Genomic DNA, 26,614 nt, shown 5'->3' on the forward strand with positions numbered 1-26,614 from the left:
TCTTTAGAAAATAACCCAGAATTTCTTTGTGCAAATTATATTGTTTTACACGCGCACACATTTAAATTAAAATACAATATTATTTTTGGTAAAAACATCCGCTCGCTTTCCATATTAATTGAAATATGTAAACGGCACATATAGGCCTTGTGTTTTTCCTTTACAAATACTATTAAGAACATTCCATAGTCTATTCTAAATTAACATAAAATCACTTACAAAAGCTAAGCTTATATCATATATAAATCATATAAATAAATATATAATGAGGCAATTTATTAAGAAATGAAATTTAACATTTATTATTTTTTAGCAAATGAAAGAAATCCTACTTTAATATTAATAATACTAATGATGATGATTGTTATTATTAAGTAGGATATTGTTTATTTATTTATTAAATTTTTTTAAAGTCTACTTTTATAATTTGACACATGCAAACCACTGCAGAAATTTTCTAACCAGCAGGCACATGTCATATACAGTACAGATACCTAATAAATAACCTATAAATTAAAAGCATTAACGTATGCTATGTTTTTTGTTTTCACAAGATTTGGAGACATAACATAAATTCCGCTTTTAAATAATAGGTCACCTATAGCTTTCGCCATGAGCCATGGTTGTGTTCAAAATGGCATCAATGTTTTCAAAGTGCACTGCGAAGGGAGCGCAACTGTAAACATGAAGATTGCTAAAACTGAACTGTAAAAATACTTTAAAAGCAAATTACACCTTAGAGAGATGACCTTAATGTTTTTTTTTTAAATCATTCCAAGTTTAAATGTTAGAATGTGCCAAATAAATAGGGCATAGGGGGGAAAACTGGAAAAAGAACACAACCAGGAACTATGTTTCTAGCTACAGCTCCAAAGATGTAGTTGCAAATGCACAAGTTTGCGATGCAATATGCGAATGTTCGTTGGAACGATGGATTTGAAACGGCAAATCAACGAACAATGTTTGTAATGACACAAATTGCGTTCTTAGTAAGCTAACAATGGTTTTCAGAAACGCACCCCTGGACAGCTTGAATGTATCACCCAGAAACAAAAGACACAGTTGCTGGGTCCTTGCCTTTAGCATTTGCATCACTTTGTTAAAGTGATTTTTGCATAATAGGTCCACTTTAAAGGGGCTAATAATATTGACCTAAGCAGTTTTTACATTATTTTTTCAGCCAAACTAAAAAACAACAACATTTGACTTTGCCCAGAAGAAAACTATAATGGAAATACTGTGAAAAATAACACCTTTGCACTGTCATGGGGCTTTCACACCAGACGCGGCATGGGTGAATAAATTGCGTAAACATTTTGAGTTTACCTGCTTCATTCAAACGTCAAATTTGCTTCATTTGTGTGTGAAATTCACATCATAGACAAGGCTTCTGCATGCCCGGTGAATCTAGTTTCGTTGCTAAATGGCTAACAATTATTTTATTGAGTAGCTGTGCTTTATGTGCTTTAGGGAGTCCACCAGATCCTTTCAGAGGTGCACCCAGCTCTGTGAGTTCATCAACTCCTCCAGAAACTAAACCTGGATGAAGGAAGCTTTCAGCAGTGCTTCCGACTGAGCCGAGGTCAGTTTGATTAACTGTGGTCCGATGTCGGCTGTAGGATGTTCCCTCGGGACACCAGCTGCATGCTCTATGTCATAATCACGCCACTACAAGAGCAAGCTAACTGAGCAAAGTTAACTGGGCGAAAATGTCAGCTAGAGTTCAGATTTTCAAACTTGAGAGAATCGCATGACTAGCGTGCTAAACGCCTCAAATGAGCAAAACGCTCAATTCGTGTGAATTGCGTCATATTCTCAGCCTCATTTGCGCGAATAGCGCCACAGGATGTCTATTTGGGTCTTTGCATTGACTCTACATGTAAATCACTCGTCCTTGACGCTTCATCCGCATCTGCTGTGAACGCACAATTAATCATCGATTGAGAGAGAACGATTTAAAATTAAGAAGAGTTACAAATTTACAGCAGCTAATCGATTTTGGGCTAATTTTAGACTAAATTAGGGCTAATCATTTTGACACAATGAAAGTTCACTTTCCATGTTCATGATGGTAAAGATGTAGGACTCAACGCTCCCACTTCCATGGTAGTCCACGAGTTTGGAGTCGCCCACCACCATGGTCTCCACCCAGCGCTCTCTGCTGATGGAGCGGGGGGAGATCCTCCGGGGCCGCTCCGGATCTGGACGGTGATTCCGGTCCACACTCTCTCGCTCCCAGAGCTCCCGATCCTGCTCCACCTGTTGGAAATATCCGGAACTATCTGCACAAACACACACACACTTTTTGCTCATGCTCCACAGTGGTGATTATTTTATTATGTAGTACCTACTTGAGAGTTCAGACACTGTCATAATTCATTCATTTTCCTTCAGCTTAGTCTCTTTATTCATCAAGGGTCACCACAGCGGAATGAACCGCCAACTTATCCAGGATATGTTTTACACAGCGGATGTCCTTTCAGCTGCAACCAAGTACTGGGAAACATCTATACACACTCATTAACACAAATACACAACGGCCAATTTAGTTTATTCAATTCACCTACAGTATAGCCAACCCAGGCTCATTGTGGAAACGTAGACCACGGAATATGTCCCGGCGGGTACGTACGGCTGCAGTTTTAGTTTTCGCGAATCCGCGAGAGGCCGCTGTTGTGTGCTTTTTCGCATCTCAGACGCCTCTCGCGAGTGCGGTTCGCGCCCGCGCTGTTCTCCCGCCGGAGGCCGCTGTCCGACTGACCGGATGATTGACTGCACGACCGGCCAATCGGGCGACCCGCCCTCCTCCTTCCCCGAACCCAACCAATCTTACCGATCGACCCGCCCGCCCGCTCGCTTCCCTAAACCCGAGCAACAGATTACTAAAGCCCCGATTTTTTTTTTCTACCGCGCTTTCGGATTTCACCGCGTTCTCAGCCTGTCACGAAGTTCGTTCACTTAATGTTTGGGATTCTGTTTTTGTCTTACCTGATTGCTGGAACCGCTCTTCCCCGGACTCGAAACCGGTCGCCGTGGTCGACTCCTCTCTGCATCTCGAGCCTGCCGACGTACACGATGAGCTGAGTGGACAAACGGGTTGCAGCGGGGAAGCCCTCCACAAGAAGGTAAGCGGTCGGCCGGCAAGCGCGAAAGGGAACGGCGTCACACCGCCCCGCAGCGTTCGCTTAAAAAAAATAAACGCGGCCGTACGTACGTACTTCAGAAATGTCCGCGGGACTACGTTTTCAGAATGAGCTTGGGTTGAGTATAGCGCTTGTCTTTGTACTGTGGAAGAGCACCTGGAGGAAACCTACGCCTACACACAGCCATTATCATAAATATATTTGCTGTTGGTCTGACCTTTGACCCCACAGGGACTCTGTTGGTGTGCGTCTATGCTGCGTCTCTGTCTGAATCTGCTCCAGGTTGAGCTCTGGTAGAGAACATGCGGGTGTTGTGGATGAGTGAGGTTTGGGCTGCGTCCACGGACCGGCTCGATCAATAATGGCCCCTCTGGTAAATTTAACAGCCCTCTCTAGGAGAACAAAAATAGTCTGGCATAAGAATAATGACACATTTATTCATCAAGGACGCATGAGACTGATTCCAGTGACGATTCAGGGTCAGACTAGTCTTCGCTGAGGCCAGCTTCCAGCCTCCACTGCAGCTCTGCAAAAGACTTTTGGCCAGCGGAGAAATTAAAATGGTCGTGCCGAACTGAATCTGGTTCTCTCAAGGTTTTTTTTCTTCACTCTCCTATTGGTGAAGTTTTTTTTCCCTCTCCGCTGTCGCCACTGGCTTGCATAGTTCAGGATCTGAAAAGCTACTTATCGATGAATTTGCTCTTCAGTGTTTGGACTCTCAGTAATGACATCAAACCACACTGAACTGAGCTAAACTGAACTGAACTTAAAAACTAAACTGAGCTAAACTGAACTGAACTTAAAAGCTAAACTGAACTGAACCTAAAAACTGAACTACCCAGATCCAGTTACTATGACCATTTATGTGAAGCTGCTTTGACACAATCTACATTGTAAAAGCGCTATACAAATAAAGCTGAATTGATTTGAATTGAATAATGAAAAGTGCAGCTAAAGGATTTACAATGTAATGTAAACAATTTTTGTATATTATTATTTTTACACTGTATTTTTTATATTATTATTATCCTTTATTTATTTATTCTCTTTTCAGCTTAGTCCTTTTATTAATTCAGGGTCACCACAGCGGAATGAACCGTCAACTTATCCAGCATATGTTTTACGCAGTGGATGCCCTTCCAACTGAAACCCATCACTGGGAAACATCCACACACACTTAGGCCGCATTTACACTGCACTGTTCAAGTGATTCAATTCAGATTTTTTCTCCCATGAGGCACAGATCTCATGGCCCATGTATGTGTAAGCAGGAACAAATCACATGGGTTCCCATTAACTCAAATCAGATTCAGGCCTTGTTCATATGTGGAAATTTATCCGATATGAATCGGATCTGTGTCAATGTGTCTGCAGTGTAAGCAGGTAGATCGGATTTTTACCTGTCCACGCGCGTCATTAAAACCATAGCGAATGCTGTCAAGTCTGACACTTTCACTTCAGAACAGACTTCAGCAGAGTCCCAAACCTTAAATCTCATCCACGATGACTTAAACAGCTTTTATATTTTTATATAGCACAGGTATTTAAGCATGATGACGAGAGTGAGAGAGCGCAATGTCCGCCACGTAACCAATAAACTAATATAAAACTAGTGCATAGCTACATCACGTGCATAAATCATGCCATGGACATTACATTAAGATGCCTAAAGGTTTAAAAAAGCCTATACATCAAAAGAAGATGGACAAATGAGAACCTAAACTAGAGTAAAACAGCTTGTCAAAAGCTGCGAACAGATTACATATAGCAATAGAGAAAAGAGCACTCTTTAATTATCAGCTGTTAGTCAGCGCCCACTCTTTTTTTCCTGGTCATTGCGCCTTTGCTGTGTGCTGTGAAAATGCAGATGAATGGATACGAGTCACTTTTAAAAGATGATGTGAGCAGGTCATCAAACCAATTGGATACAGTCACAAAATCGGAATTGACCATCAAGATCTGCATTGTAAATGCAGCCTTATTCACACACTATGTCTGTAAAGTGTCTACTTTTAAAGGTGCTGTATAAAAAATATATATTTATTAGCATTATTATTAAATGATTTCTGCATCAAAAAATACTGTTTTTATTCATCAAAGAAAGTAAGAAACAAATACATAACACTTTCTATAAAATAAAAAGCACTAACCAGCATTTAAAAAAAGATTTCTTAAAGATTATGTGACACTAAAGACTGAAGTAATGGTGCTGAAAATTCAGCTTTGACATCCTGTGAATACATTATATTTTAAAGATATATTCAACTATAAAACAATGTATTCATCAATTCATTTTCCTTCGGCTTAGTCCCTTTATTCCTCAGGGCGGAATGAATAAACTTATCTAGCATATGTTTTACACAGCGACAGGACCTTCCAGCTGCAACCCAGTACTGGGAAACATCCATACACACTCATTCACACACATACACAACGGCCAATTTAGGTTTTTTAGGTTTAGGTTTTTGCCGCTTTAAATGCTCAAGAACGTTAACCACTTAAACTCTGCTGCTATTTGGGGATTTCTGCCTGGATTTTGCCTACCCAAATTTAAAATCTTCCCAAATCCACATGCAGAGGTGTAAATGCAAAAATTTGGTATCATTTTAAAGGAAACTGTTTGAATTTCCATAAAACACTATTGAAAGTGTTTAAAATAACTGTATATGTCGTCTGTGTTATAATAAACACCTGAAAAAAGAGGCGCTTTTTGTATTTTTTTTATAAACTCAAATTTGAAAGTGTACCTTTTAGGTTCTGTGTGGTCTAGCGTGCTGTAATTAATTTTGGTGGTTCCTGCACTTGTCTGTAATCATAGGAAAAAAGAAAAAGGTCTCTACCATAATCTATGCAAAAGTTATTGCATTCCAACTGATGAGAGGTGCTATACAAGCCACAGAGACCAATCCTTGTTCACATATTTCACTATTCTTTTGTTTGATCAAACATAATTCACTGTGTTTGGGCCACATCAGACATATAAAAGGATTACTTATGCACATCACCTCAAAAACAGAGGAGAATGGCCCTGAAGCGCACAGCATAAGGTGAGAGATGACAGCTGTCTGTGCTATCTGGGGCTGCTTATTGATCATGAATGTATTGTTTACATTTCTGCGCCATGGAAACACGGCGATTCATTCGACAACTGTTTGGCATATGAATATAATTCAGTAAAAAGAATGCTAGCACCGTATTAGCACCGGCAAGAGCTTTTATTTGAGCTATAACTTGTACATGTGTCATATGATAAAATATAAAAATGAACCAATGTAAAATACCCAGCTCGGGAATCCAAAATACTGTGTATTTAAGTGTAAATAACTTTTATACAGTAGAATAAAAACCAAAGTGATGCATATGTGCATAAAATATAGATTCTACACTTTTAAACGACACCACTTACGGGGGTCTGGTGCAACGCTAGCCCTTTAAATCTGAAAGCGAAGTCGATGACGTCACAGAGTTTAAGTGGTTAACGTTATGGATTTTGATTGGTTAAGAGTGTTTTGCTATTCATATGCTAGTAGAAATGACAGAAATAAACGCTAATGGTGGGAGTCGAGCCAAGTGAAGAAAAGGACAATGCTTAATCAGAGTCAGGATATCTGCTGAGGTTTTTTCTCTTATTCATGGTGTTCTAAAGACTAACGGCTCTAATTTAATGATCTACATGTAAGCGCGAAGTCTGAAGAGCATGGCACAAAAGCATTAAGGGCGTGTCCGAATCCACTTTTGCTATTATAATGATGTAAAAAGACGCTGGTGCATGGTACGCTTCACTAACGAGAAAAAAGTTAGTTAAACAGAGTTAGACTGACTATCTGCAGCGCGAGGATAAAGAACGAGCCTCCTCCATTCAGCCTCTTTATTTTTTACTCTTTGGACAAATCTAAACTTGTACTTGTTAAAACAAATATAAATATGCATATAATAAACAATAATAATAATAATAATAACATACAAAAGCAAACTGTCATGAATAAACTGAAAAAAAGCCCCCTGACATGATGAAGACATGAAGGCAGTAGTTTTTATATTTACGTAGAAAAAAATAATTTTTGTAACATTTTACTCCTTTAATTGTTTTCATATGTAAAGATATTTGTGTATTGCTGTACATCCTGTGTGTATTAAGCAATGTGCAAGTGTGGACCCACATAGGCGCATAACTAACGTGCTATGCGCTGGACTTTAGAGCAGCTTTTAGTTGGTCAATGCCGCTGTCTATTTCAGCTATTTAAAATAGCAACGCGCAAACAATGCGCCTTAACACACCTCCTTTATAGACCAGCACACCAATGAGTCCACAAAGTGGTGCAAATAGATTTGCTATTTAAACAACGTGGCGCAAAACGTGAAAACAAATGATGCGTTGGTCTGGAAACAGCAACAAATCATGCCATACACGTCTTGCTCCGTATTGCGCCAGGAGTATGATACCCTTAATGTTGGTGTGTTCACACCAGACGCAGAAGAAGCGTCAATCGAGAGTGATTTACATGTTAAGTCAATGCAAATCCTCAAATAGACATCCTGCGGTGCGATACGCCCAAATCACCAATCAATCTCGTTAACCAATCAGGAGTTTGCTCTTGTGGGGGCGTGGTTGTGACGTAGTGCCTGTCCAGCCAACACTGACAACAATTCATCAAACTGGGCTCGGCTCAGTCAGAAGCACCGGAGAAAGCTTGTCATCCAGGGTGAGTTTCTAGAGGAGTTTATGAGCTCACAGAGCTGGATGCACCTCTGAAAGGATCTAGTGGACACTGCTCCGAATTGACAGTGTTAATGTGCTTTATGAAGGCTGAAAAACTGCTATTTTCTTAATAAAATCTATGTTAGCCATTTAGCAACGAAGCTAGAGTCACCAGACAGACAGAAGCCCTGCCCATCGCGCGGATCCGTGTCTGTTCTGAAATGAATTTGACACGCTAAGGAAGCGGATTTGATGCACAAATGAAGCGAGTAAACTCAAATGTTTACGTGGCTATTTATGCGTGAATAGCACGATTTATCCGCATCTGGTGTGAACACAGCATTAATGTTTGCACCTTGACACAGTTTTTTTTTTTTAATTAGAGATAATTAGATTTGAAAAAATATCAGGGCTTTTAAATATCAATACATTAATAAGAAATCTAAAACACATAAAAAAATAGACATTTTCTAGGGAAATCTTATATAGTATGAAATATCAACATCGCAATCCTCAACAACATTGCATATTTTTCCAGTATTGGAACTGGAAAAATCTATTAGTAGCCCTACTGTAGACTCCGCTTTACTTTTCTCATTTTAGCTATCGTTGGAGACATTAATATGTCTTTATCATCTTTTTATGTGATAGGGTCTTAAATCTGTTTTATCATCCGCCAGTTGAAAAATGCAACTTTTAGCATCCCAATTCTATTTATTGTAAGTCCTAATCCATAGCAAAGAAAAGTGTGGGACATGTTTTATACTGAGGGATAAGGGTTTGTTCAGATCATTTAAAGTAGTTATGTATTATAATAACACTTCAGATGTCACGTCTCATTACTATCTGGAATTCAGCTATAAGCAGGGAAGGTATTTTCTCTCTCATATTTGCGCTGTTTGTTCATTTTGCCTGCAAGTTCTTGCCAGTCATGGCATTTTCTCCACTCTGCAGGGGCTTTGGGATTAACTAATACAACACATGCTCATGCTAAAACACAAACCGATCATATTATAATACATTCAATGCGCTGAAAATTAAAATGTGCCAATAATTATCCATTACTCTAAAACATGGTGCCATACGTGTTTTTATTAAATGCTACACATCCATGCAGCAAGTATGAAAATTAAAAATGCACTCACTGTTCACTCACCCTCAGGTATTTTTAAACCTGTATGAGTTTCTTTCTTCTGTTGAACACAAGGGAGATAGTTTGAAGAAGGCTGAAAACCTATACTCAATAACATCCATAGAATTTGTTTTTCCTACTATAAAAGTCAATGGTTACAGGTTTTCTTTCTTTAAAAAAAAGTCATCTTTTGTTAATAGAAGAAAGAAACTCAAACATGTTGAAAAGTTAAGAGAGTGTAAATTATGAGACAATTTTAATTGGGTGAACTATCCCTTTTAATCAGTTCTGTTTGTTTCATTCAAGATCATTGTCCTTGCACTTACATTGCACAATTTGGGGTCAGTTCAACTTTATATCCTTAAACAAAGTCTCATATGTAACGCTGAATTAATTTTACGAAACAAGTAAAAATAGTATTATTGTGAAATATTATTTATATCTGATTTAGATTCATTCATTCTTTCATTTTCCTTCGGCTTAGGACCTTTATTCATCAGGGGTCGCCAAAGTGGAATGAACTGACAACTATTCCAGTATATGTTTTACACAGCGGATAGCCTTCCAGCTGCAACCCAAAAAAAATCCCCATTGTTGTTAAATAAGGAATACATTTTACAACATATTACATTTTACCAAAAGCAGCCCATATTAAAGTTCATTTTAATACTAATTTGGCTATTGTTGTTATTCACACATTTTCAAATGTACTTTTTTTACAAGAGAGGCTAGAAAAATTGTCAAGCTCCACATTATTATTATTATTTTTATGTTTTAATTTTTCAATATTCAAATGGCAAAATTCTGATTGACCACTCAGATTATATGTGAGTGCCATAAAGGTGTCAAAGTAAAACCTGGTGCTATAAAATGTGCAGCTGTGGAGTCTTAAATATAATGTAATCACCCAAGGGGTCGCAAGAAAATAAAAAAAATAAAATTAAAAAATAAAAATTATTAAATTAAATAAAATTAAATAAAATTAAATAAAATTTAATAAAATTTAATTAAATTTAATTTAATAAATTAAATTAAATTAAATTAAATTAATACTTGTAAAAAAATGTAAAAAATTAAATAAAATCAAAAGGCTGATGGCTTTTTATTTGCATGTTGTTTAAATGGGTATGTTAACTACTATTTTTTTCTTCTGTATTTTATGGATAAAATATGGTATTTCTAATAGTTTATTAAAATGAATTAGATTTTTGGCAATCTTCAAGTGACCCTTCAATATGATGACCATTCGACAAGCTAATCCAACAAAAACATAGTGCTTAGTCACAAAATGATTTAGGGATGTCCAGATCCAATCACGTGATCGGAAATTGGGCCCAATCACATGGCTTCATTCAAGCCATGTCTGGCTATATACATATATATAAATATACATATATATATATAAATATATAACTATATAAATATATACATACATATATATATAAATATATACATACACACACATATATATATATATATATATATATATATATATATATATATATATATATATATATATATATACATACATACATACATACATATATATATATTCTCATTATTTTAAACACATGTATAGTTATGCAGTGGCACAGAGTTTTCTTAACTTCACACAGAAACAGCAAAGAATGCGGCATGACATCACTTTGTTGCAGAGTTGCCACTGGTTAAATGCCGTTAAAGTAGAACACGGAAGCAGCTTGAAGCGGAAATCGCGAATATGTCTGCGGTCTGGAGGTATTATAAAGTTGATGACCACAACATTGCCATAGCAAACTGTGAGATGTGTAAACTTGGGATTGCCTGCCGGGTATTTTAAGTTGAGAGACTATTTGTTTTTACATTAGATTTATTTTGTATTTACTGTTGCACTAAAGTCCAAAAGTGAAGAATTTATGTTAATTATTACTTGATTGTTCAATCCACCTCACAGAAGTGCAAAAAGAGTTGTTGAATGTTAAAATAAGGTCAGGAACGTCCAGGATCTGTTTCTTTGCTCTTCCTTATTCTTTTTTTATGTATTATAGAAGTATCAAATCGGGTTTCGGTATCGGTAGATGCTCAAAATCAAATGACTCGGACTCATGGGCAAAAAAACCTGATTGGGACATCCCTAAAATTATTTAAACCCCATAATTAAATAGAAAATGAAGTAAATAACTGCAAAAAGTTCCACTTTTTGAGAACAAAAAAGAACCACCTCATTCACCATGCGGGCTACGGGCCTAATCTGCTAATTGACAAATATTTTTTACAGTGTAGTATATGAAAACAGAGGTCAATTTACATTCAAATTCACTGAAACGTGCAGTTTTTCCCTTATCACTATGTTTTGTTATGTTTTTTTTGTTCGGAAATGTAGTGAAATCCCAGCTTTATGGGAATGAGAATGACTCTCAAGATGCACATGCACTCGTTCACCGCCCAGCTCAATGAGTCAGTCCCAGCGGCCAAAAACAGGTGTGTGTATTCAGTTCAAACTAAATAAACCGTGACCAGAAAAACATTCCAAATGTTTCGAAACTGGGCTGCGCGTAACACAAAACAGACACTGGGATTCACAGAGAGACAGAGGGATTCACCATGATTTCTCCAGGGGGCCGAAGACGCAGTCATAATATTGACTCAGACGAGTTGAACATCCCCAGAGTCTAAACAATACTAACCACTGCAACACAACTGTGATATGGGTATAGCGTGACACTATATATAGTTTCAGCATTTATATTGCAAAGTGTGCATCTGCAATAATCTCATCGATGGATCTATTGTTGACCAGGAGCTTGTAGATTTATGGTAAAGTTTAACTCATTCATTAAATTTCTTTTCGGCTTAGTCCCTATATTATTCTGGGGTCGCCACAGCGGAATGAACAGCCAACTGATCCAGCATATGTTTTATGCAGCGGATGCCCTTCCAGCTGCAACTCATCACTGCGAAACACACATACACGCCCATTCACAGAATGAATCTACACTGTTTTTCAGCCTCCCTAAAGCACATAAACACAGCTACTCGCTCAATAAAATCAATGCTAGCCATTTAGCATATAACTAGAGTCACCGGGAAGACAGAAGCCCTGCCCATGATGCAAATCTGCGTCTATTGTGAAGTGAATTTCACATGTGAAAGAAGCGAATTTGATGTGCGAATGAAGCGAGTAAACTCAAAATGTTTACGTGACTATTTACTCGTGAATAGCACAATTTATTCGCGCGTGCCACGTCTTGTGTAAACACAGCATAATACATCATGTTTGAAATATATAAAAATTATATTTATATATATATATATATATATATATATATATATATATATATAATTTTTTTTCTTTTCTCTCAACGCCGTGGTTTTGGTAGGGTAGGGGTATTGTAATGCTTTAAACTGTAAATGCAAAAACTCAATAAATAAATATTTATATATATATATATATATATATATATATATATATATATATATATATATATATATATAATTTTTATATATTTCAAACATGATGTATTATGCTGTGTTTACACAAGACGTGGCACACGCGAATAAATTGTGCTATTCACGAGTAAATAGTCACATAAACATTTTGAGTTTACTCGATAATATAAAAATAATATTTATTTATTGAGTTTTTGCATTTACAGTTTAAAGCATTACAATACCCCTACCCTACCAAAACCACGGCGTTGAGAGAAAAGAAAAAAAATTATATATATATATATATATATATATATATATATATATATATATATATATATATATATATATATATATATTTATACATACATACACACATACACATACATACACACAAATATACACATCATTCCAGAGTTCCTGAGTTGACAGTGAGAAAACAGAGTGTACCATATTTGTTCAGTCCATATGTTGTCATTTCACCTGAGAGGCTTGGCAACATCCAAAAGAGGGAATATACAAAAGAGGTGCTTCTATTTGACATGAGGAGTTTGGTAACATCCAAAGAGTATAATATAGAAATAACATATAAGAGAAAATAAAATAAAAATAAATACATTTTTCTAAAGGCCAGGGAGTTCTTCGAAGTATTTAATAAAGGGGGACCATTTGTCTAGCAACTTGCGTTTCGAGCCTCAAATCACGTATTTAATCTTTTCCAATTGAATGTAAGACATCACTTCCTTTATCCAGCCAGCATGCTTGTTTGAAATATTTAAAAAAGAATAAGAAATATTCTCAATATTTAAAAAGAAAAAAAATTCACACAAGGGCGAATGATTATGACTAATTCTATGACAAATTGTTTACAAGCTGTTTAACTGATGTTTTTCTGTGGTAGAAACAAAGCCTTTGCGATTACACAGCGATCTGTCAAGTCACATCAAAGAGCATCCCCAGCTAGCAAAATTCATGTGGCTTAAATCCGGCCCACAACTGACACTTACATCTGGCCCACATAGCACATGGAAGTATGGCACTTGGGCGGTCCAATCCTGTTTGCCAGATCTGGGCCACATTTGCCATATCTTCTCTGGGCAACTTTAGGCTCAAAGCCACATTAGCCAGAGCTTACTATGCCGAATATTTGCCAAAAGTGGCCCACATATGTTTTAAGATAACTGGGCCACATTTGCACTTACACAAGAGCCACTTTGGGTTTATACCTAGATTACGCTTAAATGACTGTAGCAATTTTTTGCCAACTGTGGCCCACATTTGTTTCCTGTCTTTCGGGTCATTTTCCACATGGGCCACATTAGGCTCACATTTAGATTACATTTTGCTATAAGTGCCAAATATTTGCCTTAAATGGCCCATAAATCTATTTGAATCTTTGGCCCCCTTTTGCCATTGTACAGGTGGGCCACTTCAGGCTCACATTCATTTTGTCTGGGCTGAAGAACTACCACCAGTGACACATAACTGCCTAAAGCGGCCCACATTCATATGCTATCTGTGTCAGGTCATTTCTATTTTAAAATCTCAGAATTTAAAATGTCTTTGTTTTCTTACTGGAAGCAGTAAAAACCTGTGCTTTTACTGTGTTGTTCTTTGTGGGCCAGTCCTGTCTTTCTTTCTGCTCCTCACAGCAGAAACGTGAGCTTTGGTGTCAGGGGGCATTAAGAAAATAAAAGCTGAGCTGCTAAACACAGAAGCCATGTGTGCGTTTCTGGCCTTCCAAGAGTTCCTGCAGCTTTTGGTTGGACTTCAAACAGGATATATAGGACTTCCAGCTTATGTAAAGACTTGAAACTGTAGTACAGCACCATACAGGAAGAATGCATGGATCTAATGACTAACACAGAGTTGCTCAGTGATGGGTTCATTTGTAATCGCACTGATTTGAAACAGGAATGGAGTCACCAGGGTTCAGTGCTAATGTGTTCTTCACGAGGGCCGTAAACCAAACAATAAACAACCTTAAAGATCAGTTTACTGTGCAATAAAATGCACCACATCACTCAAATAACTTCCTCCATCCAAGTTTAATTTGTAGAGAGGCCTGTTAGAATGAATAATTACAGCTGGTGGCAAATTTTTTTGCCCTAGAAATTAAAATATTTCACATTATTTCCTATTATATTTTTCTCGTTTCTTTTTGTTTGGCTGGAATTTTTTTGCAAATAATTTCCAGATTACGATTTTTTTTTTAAATGGCAGAACTAATAAACCCCTGTTGTCCAACAACCTGCCAAATTAACCTAACTTGCCTAATTAACTTAATTAACAGAATTAAGTATTTAAATTAGCGACACGGTGGCGCAGTGGGTAGTACGATCGCCTCACGGCAATAAGGTCGCTGGTTCAAGCCTCGCATGGGTCAGTTGGCATTTCTGTGTGCAGTTTGCATGTTCTTCCCGTGGGTTTCCTCCGGGTGCTCAGGTTTCCCCCACAGTCCAAAGACGTGCTATAGGGGAATTGGGTATGCTAAAATTGACAGCACACTCTAAAACATATTATTTAGACAAAACAAAAAAATTTAAGGCAACAGTTTGCATTAATATACTGAAGTTACGACAAAATCTAACAAAATGAGGTTCAGACAACAAACTTTATTATGTTAGCCAAATTTTTTCCTCTTCAATCAGAGGCATTTTTACATAGCAAAAACCTCAAATCTAAAAGTTGAGCACTCAAAAATATTGTTTCAACTAGTTTTTTATTTTAAAATTGAAAACAAATCCAGTGTAATGTTATGCACTTAATTACATTCACATTTTCAAATTTAGAACCTCAAATAAATTAAGCAGCCGAAATTGCTAAATTTTTAGTTTGTTTTCAAATTTACTGTTCATGCTTGTAAGAAGTACATTTAACAACAACATTTTTGTTTTTCAGTAGTTTTTTATTTGTATTAAACCACAGGTTTTCATTGTTTTATAAAACAAAAACATGTACTATTCCATATTATCAGTGTAAAAAATAACAAAAAACATTATTGTGTGGACTTAAAAATACAAAAGAACTCCATTAGTGTGAGTTAGTAACCTCATTTCTTTGGGTTGCTACAAGTTAAATATTGTTTTAAAGCAACTGGCAGATATATTTACCTTTAAATTACCTGCATTTTTAAATTGATGTAATTATCAATATTTTTATGTTTTGAAAACTTAAATTACTAACTTACGTAATTATTCTGGCAACTGAAAAGTTTTAATCTAATCAGCATTTTAGAATTTTTAAGTTACAATAATGTATTAAACTATGTAGTGGTAACAGACCTCTTAAGTTATTTTTTAGAGTGGTGAATGAGAGTGTATGGGTGTTTCCCAGTAAAACGTTGCAGCTGGAAAGGCATCCGCTGCTTAAAACATATGCTGGATAAGTTGGTGGTTGATTCCGCTGTGGCGACCCCAAATTAATAAAGGTAATAAGCTGAAAAGAAAATGAAGTATTTAAGTTGCATTTTAAGCTGAATACTTGAGTATTTATTCATTCATTCATTTTCTTACATTGTTGCCCTGTTCATATAGCAGCAAAGTTGTACATGTGTAGCCTTTAGCTGAGGCCCCAAGTCCAAATGCATTGCACAAATCACAATAACATTGTTTTAAACATTTGAGCATGGTTTCAGCTTACTGTATAAACACACTGCGCTGATCACCTCATTATATTTTTGTTTGGTGGCAGAGAATCCTGGCTTTGTTAATGTCAAATGCAAAGTCACCTCATCTCAACATCCCGCACAGCAATATTAGAGGACTATCAGTCTGTTACCTTCAGCTTTCCCCATTAATACTTTAAACATAGTGAATGTGTAATAGTTCATGGAATGTAATCTGTGCAGCTGAGACTAAGGGAGAATGTTTGAGGAGAAAGATAACATGAGAACGGCTGACTGACATAAACGTGACCTTACAAGAGACTACAAGCTCGGGCAATGACAGACTCAGCCTTTAGTGCAAGTTACTGCACACAAATTATGCATGCAACTAATAAATCAAAGCTCATTTTAAAGTCCAGAACTCTTTCCTGTGCTTTCAGCAACAAACCGATACCGTGCTTGTCCTCTTTTTTTCACTCTTTGCAACGTCTTGTTCACTTGCCAAGTCAGAATGAGTCACGTTATGTGCTGACACACTGACCTGGTTCCTATTCTTCTCTCTTTTCATCAGCGTTTACTCCGAATAACAGGATTGTATTGTATATGCTGCTTTAAAACACTTAATTCTGATTGGTCAATAGCATTCTGCAGTTAATTATTGTCGAATAATGAACATTATTATAAATTCCCTGCACAGCTTCATTCTAGGTGTATTATTTCATAAATATTATCATCAGATTTAGAATATTTCAGGGTTAGGAGCTGTATACAAAGTAGGCTAATTTACACTAAGCATGTTGTTACCAGATTACATGAACTCCTTTATATGTAGTCTGCGAAAACAAACAGATGTTTATTTGTTTTTTTAGGGGTTTTTCACCTTTATTAGATAGGACAGTGTCACGTTATGCAGATCAAATCAGGAACAAAAACGGGATTAGAATCCAAGTGCAGTTTAATTGATGCATAGTGCAGTGAAAGTGACAAAAATCTAAAAATCTCCAAAGTACAAAGTAACAAAATAGCAAACAAACAAACAAACAAAACAAGAAACTAAGACAGATTAAACTCGAACTAGACTATAACAAGATACAAGAACAAGGATCAGGAACACACACCAATAAGACGACAACGACCAACTGACAAACAGAGAATGAATGACTGAATATATAATCCAGGTAATCAACGGAGAACGGAGACAGCTGTGGTTGTAAATCAGTGTAGATGACAGACCGGGTGTGTGCGCGAAAGAATGTATGGAAATGTAGTTCTTAAGCCACTGTAGTTCGCTGGGGGTTGCTGGCAAACTACATTGGCATTTGGTGGACAAACACAGTCATGACAGGACAGTAGAGAGAATTGACAGGAAAGAATGGGGAGCAGAGTGAAGGGAAGAATCGGCATAGGACCGCGAGGCGGAATCGAACTCAGGTCGCCGTAAACACTGGAGTGCATGTGTCGACGCACTAACCATTACATCACTGGCGCCGACCACAGATGTCCATTTAGAGTCGTGTAAAATGGTTAAACAGTGCTCCTTTTTCCCAAAGAGAACTTTGACAAGGGTCACGGAGCCAAGAGTCTTACAGGATAGTTAATGCTGCTCTAAACTGGCAGTTATTCCGTTTCCAAGCCCCCAGGTTAACAAAAGTGTTAATCATTTTTGACAAAAACTAAATATTAAAGATGTCTTTTTAATTGAAATAAACTGAATTTATTTGAAATTAAGCTAAAAATGGCAATTTAATTTCATTAATAAAAATTAATATAAAAGTGACTCGAACATAAACAATGAAGTAACATACAAATAAAATTAGTTTTTTATTATAAAATATCTAAATTATTAAACAAAAATTGAAAATAAAAATAATATAATAATTTATTCTATAAATTATAAAATAATTAATCTCATGAAACGGACGAGGCTTTTATACTTGATGCGTTCGCTGTTGTGATATTCTTTAAAATGAAAGGGGTCGGTCAAAAGAAACCAACCATAGATTAGATGGAAAAATGGAGAAGAATGAAGTTTCCGGAACAACGTCATATCATTATTGTCATTCAAGATTTTTAAGCTAGTTATTTTTATAAATTATTTTAATGACTATAAAGCCTGATTTATACTTCTGCGTCAAGTGACCGGCGTAAACTGTACAGGCGCAGGCAACGCGCGTGGCTGTGCATATATACTTCTGCGCGCTGTCTCTGTTGGTCTGCATTAACACTTCCGAAACGCTAGTTGGCAGTGAGGTGTAAATGTTCCTCTGTGTCGAGTTTCTTCGCTGCTTTTTTGCTTTTCCTGAACACTTCCGGGATGTACAAGTGGCTCAAACTCGCTCATTTTGAGGCAGAAACCGGCGGACGTGCAACAACTTTAACTATGAGGTAAACACAAAACAAAACTTTCCATCCGGAGCTCCTTCACGGGACTCCACACTTGTAAACAATCGCTACATTGGGTTTGCGCCATTCGCGCGGCTCTCGGTCCCGCCCAGACTCGTCAGCGCTACCAAGCCGACCAATCACAGAGCTTGCGCTACACGTTGTTGCGACGTGTAGTTAAATTTTTTGAGAGGTGCACGTCAGCGAAGGCCACGGCGAAGGGCTATGCGTCAGCGCCGTAGCATACGCCGGTGTTTGACACAGAAGTATAAATCAGCCTTAAGGATGGGGTGAAGCAGTGGCACAGTAAGTAGTGCTGTCACCTCACAGCAAGAAGGTCACTGGGTCGCTAGTTCGAGCCTCTGCTCAGTTGGCGTTTCAGTGTGGAGTTTGCATGTTCTCCCTGCGTTCACGTGGGTTTCCTCCTGGTGCTCCCGTTTCCCCCACAGTCCAAAGACATGCGGTACAGGTGAAATTGGGTAGGCTAAATTGTCCGTAGTGTATGAGTGTGTGTGTGTGAATGTGTGTGTGGATGTTTCCCAGAGATGGGTTGCGGCTGGAAGGGCATCCGCTTCAACAACAACTCTTTATATATTTTATTTTGAGAAACATTTATAATATTTTGGAGCAGTAAACATGTCAGGCTAAATGAACTATTGATTTCTGACGTCTTCATTTGTTTCAAAAACAGATTATATTACAATTTAAAATGGCATCTGCTCATCTTTTCTGCTGGATATGCTGTAATAAAATATCTGACACATACCTTAGGAATGGTATTGCAGATAATTTTGCCGGTTTTAAAACCTTGAATTTTACAAACCGAGGTAAACCTTGAAAACGGTTATCGTCCCATGCCTAATTCTGAAGCCAGGCTACACAGCACTTGGAGCCCTCTCACTGTCCCTCTCTTTCTGACAAGGGGAAGAACACGAGTTAGAGTGTCCTCTCGTTCTCAAAGTCCTCTCCCCAGAGAGCAAGCCAAAAAATACGCCTAAATTACTACGTCAATCACCTGTAAGTGCGAACTCGTAAAAACTTTCTAAGGCTTTCATGAATTAGTGATGTACACCCATCTGTTATTGTGAGGATAACTTTGTGACAATGAGCCTTTATCAATTTGACCAAAATGCTGGATTATTATAAGTATGCAATACTCGATGCATAAATGGTCTATTTTTAGCAGCAGACGGCACTCTTGGCTGGTTTTTAACAGCAAAAAACACTCTAGGCTAGTTTTTAACAGCGATGTTGCTCTGGGATAGTTTTTAGGTGGCACTCTATGCTAGTTTTTAACAGCAGATGGTGCTCTAGGCTAGTTATCTGTATAATAATATGCCTGGTGATGAATCATCCAGGAATGTGCAGCATTGGGAAAAGTAAATAAGGTCAATTCTGACTCTGGCTTTATCATCCAATGACAATATTTGCACTACTGCAAGTAAGTGAATTCATAACAGAAACTAACTACAAGATCAACACAAGACAAGTGACAAATATGTACAGCTATTTCTCACCAGTCCCTCACAGGTGCTGATGGCGGCGGTCGCTTGTACGTTGTCATCCGTCACTGTGCCAATAAGATGGCAGGAACCGCTATCAGATGATTGTGGCCACTTCTCTGCTAAACTCCCGTTGCGTTTCTCCACAATAAATTCGTTGGACAGCAGATTGTCATTGGTGGTCAGATTAAGAGTCAGCTCTCGACCTCTGTAGTTGAGTTTGTAATACACTCGCCTCTCTGCTGAATTCAGGTCTCTCTTCTGACGCCGCCTGGTGAAGTGATGTGATAAAGCATAAGAGATGAACTTCCCTTCTCCATTTACTTTTTCAGGATGATCCACATAAAACTCAGAGTGCTGCTTGACGAAGTGCTCTAGAAATGAAAACGAGACAGTTCTTTATTAGATTTCTATTAGATATTTTCACTTAAATCCATTTTATTGTTTCTATATATTTAATAAATGCAAAATGTTATATATATTTATTTTTAAATGTAACTTTTCAAAATATGCTTATTTATATATATATAAATATATACATACACACTCTCATTGGCCACTTAATTAGGTACACCTGTCCAACTGCTCGTAAATGCAAATTTCTAATCAGCCAATCACACGGCAGCAGCACAATGTATTAAGGCATGTAGACATAGGTTGTTTCTCAATATGCGTTCTTGAGCAATCTTGCATTCTTGTGTTCTCATGTAACGTCATCATCAACTGCCAAAGTTCAGTTCCAAAACTCAAATTCCTGGATGTGTTCTTGATATCAAGGACGCACCGATGCAGATTTAGGAAACGAACTTACTCGAGAAGTCCCAGAAGTCATTGTGGCTGAATAAAGGAGGTGGGAAGCACAACATTTTATACCCGTTTATTATTAAAGTTCAGAGATTTAACGTATTTATTTCAAACGTTTTCCTAAACGAGAAAACATTCACAATGAAAATCTTAATGAAAACATGAACTCATTGAGGGAGTTTTTTTTTTTGCTAAAATTTGTATTAAAATTTAACATTTATTTGTATTGTACAACGTATGTTTGTAAGATCTTTATGCATTGTATATATGGCGAAAAGGGGGAAAAACAATAAATCGTTGTTTGAATGCTATAATGTTTAAATATAGTTTCTACTAAAAACATGTGAAGATCATGTTACCATCTGGGAGACCCAGGGAAGAACGCAGAATCTCATTTCTCACAAGACACATTCTCGTAGTTTCCGAGTTTGTTCTTCCGAGGTAACTTGGCAAGAACGGGTCTCCACAAGAATGCAAATCCGTTCTCTACGTTTTTGGAATTGAGAAACAGCCCCGACAAGACAATCTGCTGCAGTTCAAAACGAGCATTAAAATGGTGAACTTAGAACGTGGCATGATTGTTGGTGCCAAAAGGACTGGTCTGAGTATTTCAGAAACGGCTGATCTACTAAAGGCAACAGTAAGTCAAATAGCCACTCGTTACAACCAAGGTCTGCAGAAGAACATCTCTGAACACACAACATGTCCGACCTTGAGGCGGCAGCAGAAGAAGACCACACCGGTTGCCACTCCTGTCAGCTAAGAACAGGAAACTGAGGCTACAATTCACACAGTCTCTCCAAAACTGGACAATGGAAGATTGTAAAAGCATTGCCTGGTCTGATGAGTCTCCATTTCTGCTGCGACATTCGGATGGTCGGCTCAGATTTAGGCATCAACAACATGAAAGCATGGATCCATCCTGCCTTGTATCAACAGTTCAGGCTGATGGTGGTGGTGTAATGGTGTGGGGGATATTTTCTTGCCACGCTTTGGGTACATTAGTACCAGTTGAGCATCTTGTCAACACCACAGCCTACCTGAGTATTGTTGCTAACCATGTCCATCTCTTTATGACCACAGTGTCCCCATCTTCTGATGGGTAATCCAGCAGGATAACGCACCATGTCATAAAGCATGAATCATCTAAGTCTGGTTTCTTGAACATGACAATGAGTTCACTGTACTCAAATGGCCTCCACAGTCACCAGATCTCAATCCAATAGAGCACATTTGGGTTATCGTGGAACGGGAGATTCGCGTCATGGATGTGCAGCCGACAACTCTGCAGCAACTGCGTGATGCTATCATGTCAATATAGAGCAGAATCTCTGAGGAATATTTCCCGTACCTTGTTGAATCTATGCCACAAATGATTAAGGCAGCTCTGAAGACAAAACCCCGGTGCTAGTAGGGTGTACCTAATAAAGTGGCCAGTGAGTGAGTATGTAAGGCAAAACTATTTGATATATTTACATTTCCATGTGTTGCTCAATGGAGAAAACTTTTAAAGCTAAAACCCGACTTTTGCGATAAAAGATTGGGGTAAAAAAATAACTTAAATAATGTTGCCTTATATAATATGAAATGTTAAAAAAATAGTTAAAGTCTAAAAGCTAAATGTGTTATCTTTGTTAGCAAATATGTTATATAATTAAAATGTGATGTAATAATGTAATAATTTGATGTAGATTCTTTGATAATATGTTTAGAAATCTTGAAAATATTTCTTACAATTAGGCAAATTCTAATGTTCATGAAACACTACAACAACAAAAAACTGTCATTATATTTTATATACTTTCAGTACTTTTCCTAAGACAGAATGAAATATAATTCATCCATTCATTCACAAGATTTATCACCACTCAAGCTGTTTTAACAATTAAGAGACTAACTTTAGCTCCAAGCCACCACCTTTGATCCTTGCACATAATTATACATCACTGTCCTCTTTCATGTCATACATAAAACACTCAAAGTGACTGATGTTGATGCACAAAGATTCCTGTAGTTCAACAGAGACTTAACATGGTTACACTGAGTCAAACGAGAAACATTTTAATCATGCATTTTGTAATTGATCAATATTCATACTTGCATTAAAGGGTTAAAAGTAATTTTACAAAACGAGATTGTGCAAGTTCAGGACTGCAGAACAGAAACCTGGACTTTTGCAGCAACTGACCGCTCGCCTCAGCAGTGCAACACTTGGCGGCATATTAGGATTAAAAACAGCCTAAACACATGCTGTATGATAGTTTTGCATGAAGATACAAACCTTGCTCTGTGTCTGGAAAGAGGTAGTCCGGTTCAGAGCTCTTGACGTGGCTCGCAGCCAGAAACAAAACACAATTGAACCGCAAAATCGCAACGCTGACCCGACTTGGCATGTTTCTACAACGCGAAATGAGAAGAGCAAGTAACGCTCCGACGCCGGAGAACTGGTTAAAGTCAGTCCTGAGGGGAGTTTCTGGTGAAAGCTGGAGACATCTGGGGTCAGAGAAACGGAGAAAGAAAGTGAAGGGAGAATGAGGGGAATATGATGTGGAGTGGGAGGAGAGATTGCTGTGGCTGACTGACTGACTGACTGTCCTGCTGTTTCCAGGCGCGGGAGGAGAGAAATCCTCACAGCCCAAAAACAACGAGCTGAAGGGAGGTATTACTACACGCTTAAATGTACTTTACTTCCTCTTGAAAATCAAACAGTAAAATGTGCATATCATTTCGAAAATGTCGGTGAAACTCAGAACTTGAGACGCGTAATATTATCAGTGGGTAATATTATAATGCGATTCGTTTTACGATCTGATACTGCTTAACGTCACTAATTTGCTATATAAAGTAGCCAAAATAAAGTAAAGATTTGTTTTTACGTTTTTTTTTTACAATTTAACATGTATATTGTATTTATGAAGTTCTCATAAATAAAAACATTCTGTGTGAGCCGACTTTGACCGTTGCGAAACTGCGCATGCGTCCAATGGCTTCTTAAGCTGCCAGTCAACGATCTGAAAATTTGGCGTTCAAATAAACATAACCAAAAATCATTAAAAAAATAAATAAATAATTAAATAAAAATAAAAAATATATATAAAATTACAAGGTTTCTAGTATTTAAAAAACCCTAAAATAGCCTTAAAGTCCCCATGAAATCAAATTAACTGTATTGATTTTGTTAGCACACATTGCTAGTTTTGTGGCGAACAATTCATTTGTGCATGTCTTTTAAGAAAAAAAGTTTGTTCTTGTAATCTAAAATTACGGGTGCAAAAGCAAGAGCCATTATTCTCTGTACGTTTATGGTTGAATGAAGGAATTTCAGAAACTCATAGACCGCTAAAAATTTTGGAGGGAATGTGGAGACAAAAAAAATAATGAAAAAACTACTATTTCTCATCTAGCATGCACGGACCTGCTTGGAAAACACTGGAATACATTACATCCGGTCGGCCGGTCACATACGGTCTAGTCGCAGGAGTTCAAATATTTTAACGGATCCGCAGCTCAATTCGTATCCAAATTTTTCTCATAAGGAGATGATCGGAATTCCACGCAGCTCCCGTATTACTCTCCATTGCAAATTAATGACTTTCGGTCTGTCGCTTGTTGCTTATCGTTTTTCGTGTGCAGTGGAAAGGCGGCTTAAGAAAAAGGTGTAATAACTCTCCTGAAACCCTTTTCCCAATCGTTCTGATTGAAATGCATACTTTACCACATCCAGTCAGCTTGCAGCAAAAAAAAAAAGAAACGCCCACTGTTTTATCTTCTTTTATTAACAAAAAAACTGAATTATACAGTAATATACAAAACAATACGCCAGAGTGTACATACTAAACATACAGTAATTAAAAATCTTATATCCCTGAAGAATATTATAAGTCTTCTTTGCTACTAAAGGGGTGCTCCAGAGTGTATTTTTAAGGTTTAGATGTGTTTATAAGATGCAAATGTGTGCTTATGCTTTATTTGTAGAAAATCACAGTATTTTTTTCATATACCTTACTTTAATTATATACTGCTACTCAGTTAACATGAAAGTGACAGTCATATTTCCTAGTTCCTCTGAAAGGCCTGTCCTAAAGAGGCTCTGATTGGTCAGCTAACATTTTTTATAAAATATTTTTAGGGGTTTTTCACCTTTATAATCACAGGACAGTAAAGAATTCAGACAGGAAAGCATTGGGAGCAGAGAGAGGGGAAGGATCAATAAAAGACTTCGAGCCGGGAATCGAACTTGGGTCGCCATGAGCACTTTGGTGTTATATGTCAGCATGCAGTACCACTAGGCTACTGGCGCCGACTGTCAGCTAACATAATGTTAGAGAGACACTGCAGTGCTGGTGAAGATTGTGGGTGTTTACAGCGGTTTGACAGATAAATATGAATTTGTAGCTAAATTACCAATTGTTTACATCATTTACATCCATGCTACAACATACTGTTAGCGCTAGACACTGTGCATGTCATAGACCAATTTTAACAAGATTATTTTACAGATTGTGGCTCACAATCCACAGCTTTGTCTATTATGGTTGGAGATGCTCCTTCTTTGAGGAGTTTGAAGCTGAATCCAGCACTGAACTGGGAGAGATTCTGAAAGCTGTCCTTTGTCAAATGCTAGAGCTATATATTTATTATAATTCTCTGGAACATAATTAAAATTAAACTGTAAGCACTTTTCTACTTGTGTCATGTCTATTGGAAACCCAAATACAGAAACAAAACAAGCTCTGTGGAAATTGCAGCGTTTGGACGCCATTTTAGCTTTACAGCGCCTCTGGACATTGCGCTGTGTGTATGCGTGTAACCTGAAGCATTTGTGATCTCATTAGCCCGGATGTATATTAATTTTTGCAGTACCCAAACTTCATTCGCTGAAGGCTTTGCTAAGCTAACTCTGTAAAAGCCAATGTCTCCCTTAGCATTGAACTTTAAACATCTTATATTCAGAGATGTTGTTTATGTTCACACAGCTACATTACACATCAATTAAAGTTTAAAATATGATATTGTAGTGGACCACCCCTTTAACAATGTTCTCCAGACTTGTGCAGTAGTCCTTAGTCTCTTAAAGAAAGTGAACAAAATTTAGCTTTGATCCAGTCAATTTTTTTATGTATATGAATCTTTCCCAAAATAATAAAAAGTTCTACAAGGAAGATAAATTTGTTGCATATATTGACATAATAAATGCAAAAAAAATGTGTAACTTCATTCATTCATTTTCCTTCAGCTTAGTCCCTTTATTAATCAGGGGTCACCACAGCGGAATGAACCGCCAACTTATCCAGCATATGTTTTACGCAGCGGATGCCCTTCCAGCTGCAACCCAGTACTGGGAAACACTCATCCACACTTGCATTCAAACACACACACACACATACACTACGGACAATTAAGTTAATCCAATTCATCTATAGCACATGTGTTTGGACTGTGGGGAAAACCGGAGCACCTGGAGGAAACCCACACCAACATGAGGAGAACATGCAAACTCCACACAGAAACTCCAACTGCAAAATTTTAAAAGTAACTTTTACTTAATTATCGAATTAATATATTTCATTATATTAATATATTTCATAAAGACATTGGTCCATTTTAAGTTTTTATATATAACTGTATCACCTGTTATAATATTTCTAATATATTTATTAGTATAACCTTGTTAAATAATATCAAGGTCTCCTAAAAAGGATTTTCTTTAACATATTTGCCTAAAGACCTTCTAATTTCCATACTCTCTTATAAAATGAAGAAGTTGTTAAGGTATGGCATCGAATACAATAGCATACTCCTTTGGAGTAACCGGAAAGCCATTAACTCATTCATTCATTCATTCATTCATTCATTTTCTTTTCAGCTTAGTCCCAATAATTATCCGGGGTTGCCACAGCAGAATGAACCACCAACCTCACATATGTTTACCGCAAT

The 26,614-nt window shown here is 37.3% G+C and overlaps 1 protein-coding gene across 1 annotated transcript; it reads right to left on the minus strand.

Moving 5' to 3' along the window:
- Window positions 1-409: 409 nt before the first annotated feature.
- On the minus strand, window positions 410-23,274 carry LOC137495556 (A disintegrin and metalloproteinase with thrombospondin motifs 12-like). Its single transcript, XM_068221406.2, has 4 exons — window positions 22,959-23,274; window positions 19,889-20,247; window positions 3,361-3,535; window positions 410-2,282 (listed from the first exon to the last, which is right to left on the minus strand). The coding sequence occupies exons 1-4, from the start codon at window positions 23,068-23,070 to the stop codon at window positions 2,026-2,028; spliced, it is 903 nt and encodes a 300-aa protein (XP_068077507.1). The 5' UTR covers window positions 23,071-23,274; the 3' UTR covers window positions 410-2,025.
- Between the last annotated feature and the right edge of the window lie 3,340 nt (window positions 23,275-26,614).

The sequence above is a fragment of the Danio rerio genome, chromosome 5 (assembly GCF_049306965.1).
Source record: "Danio rerio strain Tuebingen ecotype United States chromosome 5, GRCz12tu, whole genome shotgun sequence".
In the NCBI taxonomy this organism is placed as follows: domain Eukaryota; kingdom Metazoa; phylum Chordata; class Actinopteri; order Cypriniformes; family Danionidae; genus Danio; species Danio rerio.